The sequence below is a fragment of the Rhagoletis zephyria genome, unplaced genomic scaffold (genome assembly GCF_001687245.7).
Source record: "Rhagoletis zephyria isolate East Lansing unplaced genomic scaffold, Rhagoletis_zephyria_1.1 Rzeph_scaffold_04628, whole genome shotgun sequence".
NCBI lineage: Eukaryota > Metazoa > Arthropoda > Insecta > Diptera > Tephritidae > Rhagoletis > Rhagoletis zephyria.
In genome coordinates this window covers 1-7,540 of record NW_016161711.1, presented here as the reverse complement: position 1 = coordinate 7,540, position 7,540 = coordinate 1, and the positions used below count along the sequence as shown (strand labels likewise).

At 37.2% G+C, this 7,540-nt stretch overlaps 1 protein-coding gene across 1 annotated transcript; it reads left to right on the top strand.

The window, feature by feature from the left end:
* Nucleotides 1-6,613: 6,613 nt before the first annotated feature.
* LOC108370989 (protein deglycase DJ-1-like) lies at nucleotides 6,614-7,536 on the top strand (the record flags this gene model as incomplete). Its single annotated transcript, XM_017626454.1, has 3 exons — nucleotides 6,614-7,016; nucleotides 7,134-7,453; nucleotides 7,524-7,536. Coding segments are annotated over exons 1-3 (582 nt in total), but the record flags the coding sequence as incomplete, so codon positions are not given.
* Between the last annotated feature and the right edge of the window lie 4 nt (nucleotides 7,537-7,540).

Here is a 7,540-nt window from a genome sequence, read left to right as displayed (position 1 = left end):
AATTAAAAAAGTAAAATATAAATAAAATTAAAATAAAGCAAAACTTAATAAAAATAATTTTTAAAACTAAATGAAATTAAATAAAATATTTATTTCTTTTTAGTAAAATATAATCTAAAAACTGAATTAGAAAAAGAAAAAAATTGTATTTAAAAACCGAACACAGCACTTAAAAAATAAAGTAAATAGAAAAAAAAATATTTTTATTTTTAATCATATCTAAAAATTAAAATAAAATTAAATTTAAAAAAACAGAAAATAAATAAAACAAAACAACAGAATAATATTATAAAAATTAAATGAATAAAACCAATATACATATATGTATTTCTTTTTACAACAACAATATATATACAAATCAAAATTTAATAAAGTTAACAAAAGAAAAAATTTTATTAAAAAAAAAAAATAATTAAAAAAGAACAAATTAATAAAGGTTCTAAAAGTTCCTTGAATTTAAAAACGTATTTTCTTTTTTAAAGAATAAAGTTTAAAAATTAAAGGAAAATTAAATTAAAAACAAAGTATATAAGTAAAATAAGAAAGAAAAAATCAAATCAAATTAAATTACAAAAGATGTTGTTCTTTTCCAAATAAAAACATCTAAAAATTTAATTAAGAAAGAAAGTAATTACCTAAAGTAAGTTTCTAAAAATTAATGAAATTAAAAATTATATATTTTCTCTTTAAAACAATAAAATTTAAAAATTAAAAGAAAATTAAATTAAAAAAAGAAAAATGCCCGAGGACTCGAACTCGGATCTCTCACTCGGTCATTGCGAATGAGAGAGCTTTTTTATAATACTTTTGAGTCAGAACTACATATATTGCCGTGTGTCATTCATTTGTGTTACAAAAGACTTTCTGCTATCTTAGGCAGAATTTCCCTGAGATTTTATAATTCCAATGAAAAAGCCGTACCGATTTTTATTTTTTTTTTTGTTTGGAGAGTGATGCACCCTAAAGTTTTCATGCTGGCTACCCACATGCGTACTCCAGTCAGCAGCGTGCATACATATGTTGCACGCTTATCGTGCAACGCATTTCGACATACCAGCATTTGTTTGTTGCATAATCACAGTCATCATTCTGGAAATGAGCAACCTGTGCAGCAAGCAGCAAGCGGCCAGGCAGCCAGGACAACTTGCCACCACAGCAAATGGCAATCAATGCACACACTTATCCGCCGCCTTTAATGGACGTTCACCGATTGTTTTCGCATGCAATGTGCGTTTGCTGCGGCACGGTTTTTGTTATTATTATTTTTTTTTTATTCATTCCGTTTCACTTTTTTTTATGGCATCTTTACATGCATTTTTGGCAATTGCTTTGGACACTTTTGCACTTTTTTTGCTGCTGCTGCTTTCGGCTGTGTGGCTGCACTCTGACTTTCGCTGTTGTTGTGACTACACTGATGTTGCTGTTGATTAAGTTCCAATGAAAAAATTCTTTTTAACTGCCTGCTGCGCTGATTTCTCCGAGTCATTTGCTAAATTTTTGTGCTTTTGGCTTTGAAATGTTTGCTTCGTTTTATTTTTCTTTCTTGTTGTTTTTGTTGCTTTTTCGTGTGTGTGTGTTGTTTTTCGCGCATTATCTGTTTTTTGGGCCACGCCAATTTAGTTGCTGCGATAGGGTTAACCACGCACTCCAGCCCACTGCCGCGCCTCCACGTTTCGCGGCCGATTGCGCACCATGCAGCGTGCTGTCATGTCGAGTTATCTCGACAAATGCACTGACAACATAATATTATGGCCAATTAGTGGCCGAAATTTATATGCAACCTGCAGTTTGAAACCCAAAAAGTTGCGGTTAACCATTTTTTGTGATTTTCTCTGTTGTTATTGTTCGCGCTTGCCGCGCTGGCTGAAACTGTAGGAACTTTTGAGAATTTTTTTCTTTTTATTTCTTAAATTTTTTCGCTGTTTTTTCGACACTTCTTTGCTTCAGGCATTTCTTCCTACCTTAATTAGCGCTTAATGCTGCAATTGTATGCAATTTTCCACGATTGCGTCGATCGCACAAAAACCTTCTGTTTGCTTTTCGTCGCTAATTAATTGCTCTATCGCGAGTGACCGTCTCGGCGTGCAATCGTGCAGGCGTTTTGTGTCGCAGTAGGTTTGTTTTTGGTTATGCGCTACAAGCAATTTCTGCCTAGTAATTTTATTTATATGCGTTTGAATGATATATGGTTGCACATACATACATATCGATTTCCATTTACTGCACATTTCAACTATTTGCACTATTTGCCACACCTCGTGGCACATTAGCCACATAGTTGACAATCAATTAAGTCAGTCAATGACCAAGTAACCCAATCCGTTAGAAAAGATATGTGCACAGCTGTNAGCAGTGCGACGGCCATGTGAGTTGCATGGGGAAGTAGCGTTTAAAGACTTATAGTGCGTAAGTATTATTATTATTGTGACGCTGTAACTGGGAAGGATCTAGAAGAAGCTATTTTAGATATTAACCCATTGGACTTTGCCAATTTTCAAATTTTAAATGGATAAAAAAAATCGTTCCCCAAGGTATATCATTCTATAGCGACTCATACCATCTACAGAAAGCCCCATTTTATTCAAATGGTAGCCTTACTTGCAGTGTGCAATCAGATAGACAGCATTTCAATGAGCCTCACAGAGGTGCTCACCCCAAAGAACCCCTTCTTCATGCTGATAGTACTGACAGCAAAGGCATCCATTGGACAAGTGCGTATATGTATCTCCTCTGAGTGATTGCCACGCAGACCAAGGAGTGTAGCTTGCTCAAAGTGGCATCCGCATTTCTTTGCTTAGCTTTTCGCCTGCAGGGCGGTGCCGCATATGTAACCAGAGGTTTTATGTCCGCATTGAAAGACCAATACGTTGGTTTGGGTGATATTCCTCAAGTTTTACCATGAAGTCTCTGCCAGGCATAAAACGCCCTTGTAGCCTTGTTGGTAATATTCGAAAGATGTGAATTCCAATTGAGCCTTTTGTTCAGAGTTATCCCTAGAAACTTTGTCCTTCTGAGAATTCAATTTCTGTCCGTTCCAAGGTGGATCTAGTCAAGTTGACTTTCCTCCTTTTGGTGAATGCGGCAATGGTGGGAGCGCAGTGGGTTTAGCTAAAATCCATTTGCAGCACACCAGTCTTCTGCTAATCTTACCGCAGCTTGCAATCTAGAGCAAATAGTGTTCTTATGCCAGCCAAGAACGTAGATGACTATGTTACCTGCAATGCCTGCTATGATAAAATGTGGTGTGTGGCCAGAAATTGCAGAGATTTAGACTTGGATTTTTTTTCAATGGCACAGGTGGAGCGCCACCGTTGCCTTTACTGAAGAGATGCTACAATGTTGAGTTTCCTGAGGCTGAGTGCTAGCTTAAGCCCAATACTGAGTCCGGGCTTACACATTGTAGAGCATTTACTGATGGCTCCAAAACTGTCGCTGGGTCGAGAGTAACGGGGACAATCCTCATTTCTCTCTTTGGATACCTGCCTTGCTCTTTGTGGCTATGATCACTTGTCCATCTGAGGCGCAAGAGGTCATCACAGGCATACCTACACTTTTCATATGTAGATATTTATTTAAAATGAGCTTATTAGAAAATTAGTGAATCTTGTCATAGCCGAATATAAACGACACAGAGAGTAGAGTATTTATGAACAAATTGTAGGTTAAGTATAATACATAATTAACACTTTTATTTCCATAAACTGAAAAACTCAAATCGTAATTAAAGCACGGAATGCAGTTTTCTTACATATGAGTTTAAAATGTAAAAAATATTCAATGTAAGATTATATTTTTATGAAAAACGTGAATATTGTGTAATTTTATGAATTTATCAAGTAAAATTCTAAATTTCCAAATATATTCAAGTATTTATTCCAAAAAATAAGGTTTGTATAGTTATAGAGACTCCAATGCCAGCCAGTGCATCCGCCCAGACCGTTCATTATGGACACCCAAGTTTGAGCGACCATTACCCGGAGCTCCTCAAAAATACTTAACATTAATGGTCCATTACCCGGAGCTGCTCCAACGTGATGAGCACATTTTAGTGAGCCTCACATGCCACTGCCTCTCGCTACAAGCTGGAAGAAATAAATAGCAATTATCTATTAAAATTATAAGAAAATTTGCCTGTGCCACTCTGCCATAGTACTGTTGTTGCCACAGTAATTTTGTAAGCAACTCTGAATCAGCAAAATTCATACTCCTTCTCATTATCAACCCTGTTCAGATTTTATCCCCGAGAAGTAATAAAAAAGGTGTATTACTGTATATACTGCATTGTGTACTTCTGATCAACGGAACAGTTGCATGTTTGATGATCGTAATGTTTTTCTGGTCATTTTAGACAACATGTTGGTGTGTACCTTTGAGAGTTGAATTAGACAGCTGATGTATCAAGCCGTCCAGAAGACACATAACGATCACTGATTTTTATTTTTTAGAAACGGTTGCGCTCAACTGCTGCGCCTTCTCAACCTACCCAATTCAAAGTCAAACTCATAGCTTTTCCACTAGTACAGTCGGTAGCAATTAGTCCACTTTAATTAGTGATTTCACTCATGAAAGGTAGCTGGTGAATTGACTCGGCTGACGTATTCAGGGAACTCATGTAATGTGATGAACAGCATTACAGGTAACCTGGTAGCTCCAGTGAATTCACTAGTTCCCCACTGGTGCGTCGTGTTCAACGTTCGCTGAGTTACCTAGTCCATTAGTTAAATTATTCTTAAATTACATAAATGTTACAATCAATTACACAATTTCTTAAAAAGTAAAATATTTGAAATTGAGGGTATAAACATTAAAAAAAAAGATTTGTCAAGGGAAATAAGAAAAGCCCAAGAAGTTAAGAGTGAAGAACTTTTAAGTAGAGCACATATACCAGAGAACTTGTAAAGCGAAGCGCACATTGGCGCGATTCTGTCGTTGCGAATCCGCAAGCCCAAAAATTACAACAATGCTACCCATACATTTTAATACGCTAGCGCACACTTGCACGATTCCGTCGCTGCGAATTTTTCGAACATTCAATGTTCCTCTTTATTGACGCGTTCGAAACGCGGCTTGCAGCGTTTTGAAGGCGTCAAAGAAGAAGAAGAAAGGTGTCACAGCAATAAAGGCAAAGAAAAAAAAACGTGTAATGTACAAAAACTAATAAAAACGTTCGTAATAATAGTATTTTGTACGATTTGGGCACGCCGAGTGCGAAAATACACGAAATAAAGGGAAAATTGAGTGAATTGTACATCGGAAATCGACGCGAAAAAATCGCTCAAGTGTGCGCACGTTTGCGGATTCGAAGTTAACAGCCGAATTCGCAACGTATTCGCAACGATGGAATCGCTCTAATGTGCGCTTCGCTTTATACAACCCACTGGGAAAAGGTAATGTCTGGGAATGCAGAACGTAATGGAAGGCCTAATGGAAGTAACCTACGCACGAAAATATGCAAAATTTCTCCACAGCGATGTTATAAGAAAGTAATGTGTGTGTGAATTAAAAAAAAATAAATATTAAATAAAAAATAAAGTCCGTGCCACAGATTTTGAACCCGTGATTAACAACACGGCAGTCGAACACGCATCCATTCGAGCACAGCAGCTGCCGAGACAACGAGAAAAAAAATACTTGAGTTAGTTTTCAAAGTTTTTGTTTTGTTTTTGGCTTCAAAACTACACATCATCCGCTCGCTTACACTTTTCGAACAACGTAGGTAATGCGTATCCATTTTCACTGGGAAGTTCTGTGCTGGAAATAAAAAAAAACGGTAATTTCCAAATAATTTATTCACAGCCAAGTCATGCACCACCTTCATGAATACAATTTAAATTTGGCAATGCCAAGGAAAGGAAAATCCAAAACAACTTTGGCAACTAAGATAGTGATGTCAAGGGCAAAAATTAATCGATGTTTTTCCTCGTTTCGACGCATCGAAACTTCTTAATGAGGGTTATAATCCCTAAGTGCGGCCGAAGGCCGCCTACGCAGAAAGGTGTTCTATGCAAAAGGTGTTCGGCCCCTTTTCTTTGGCAACACAGAAAGGAGAATTCTACTGCCTGAGGGTTATAATCCCTAAGTGCGGCCGAAGGCCGCCTACGAAGAAAGGTGTTCAGCCCCTGATCCCCTTACTATTTATTTTAATCTGAACAAAATAACCTTTTATCGTATTTTCCTTTTAATCGTATTTTCTTTTGCTCTTGCTTTCCACTCTTGGTTTTTTACATATGGCAACACAGTCCTACTGCCATTTGTACATATTCTGCATGTACTCTCATAAAGTTAAACAACAATCAATTTTTTATAAAAAAGCTGTAATATACTAAAAGTATTTATTTGTTTGAACGTGCACACTCTAGCTGCGCATATATTGAGTGTAAATAACGTGTAAATTTAGTGGAAAGTGCATTATATATTGTGAAATAGTCCCATACAAGTTGGCGAAAATTACAAACTTTAATAACAAATTACTTCAAAACTATAAAGTTGCGCGCTTTGAAACTTTACATACACCCCCTTTAGAACCCCCTCTACCACCCCTATTTTCCTTAATTCCGTAATCGGGGGTTACCATTCTAAAATTTTCCCCAGAATTTTTCCGGCGCTATGAAAATTAAACAACTGCACAACCGTTTTTTACGCATTTAGATGAGGATTCTCAGATTATCTTCTAAATAACCAAAAAGAACAATCCAAACGATAACATTTGTAGGAAGCAAATAATCGATATTTTCTATGCGCCGATGTTTTTTCGAAATTCCTATTAAATGTTTGTCGTTTTGCGAAGGTCATTATTTAACAATTGCAAACAAAATCTAATTTGCAAATCATTTGCCGGTAGGGAAAGTTCGCGAACAACAGCACAGCAAAATCGCAGTCGATTGTTATTAGCAAATAAGTGGACAACAAATTACAGCACTTCTTGCAACATGTCAAAATCAGCGCTAGTTATCCTCGCACCCGGCGCTGAGGAGATGGAATTTGTAATAGCCGCTGACGTTTTGCGGCGTGCCGGGGTAAGTGAATGAGCGCCCGTATTTGTCTTTAATCTGAGCTATTTTTAAGTGCATGCCACTTTTTCTTCCCCACCCCACCTTCCACATACGTATGTGTGTATGTACATATGTACGTAGATTAAGGTTACCATTGCCGGTCTGCTCAGTGCGGACGCAGTAAAATGCTCGCGTGACGTTTGCATTGTACCTGACACATCGTTGGAGTTGGCAAAGGGCGGCATATTCGATGCAATTGTTCTGCCTGGTGGCTTGGGTGGCGCTAAGGCTATGTCGGAGAATGCAGCTCTGGGTGCACTGCTCAAAGAACAAGAAGCTGCTGGACGTATTGTGGCAGCCATTTGCGCTGCGCCCACGGCGCTTCTGGCGCACGGTATTTGCTCTGGCAAGAGTTTAACTTCGTATCCCTCTGTAAAGGGGAAACTGGATGGTACATACAAGTAGGTGCATTAAAATAATTTTTTTTTTTTTTTTTTGAAAAAGTATTTAAATTTTTAATTTATTCCACAGATATGTTGATGATGAGA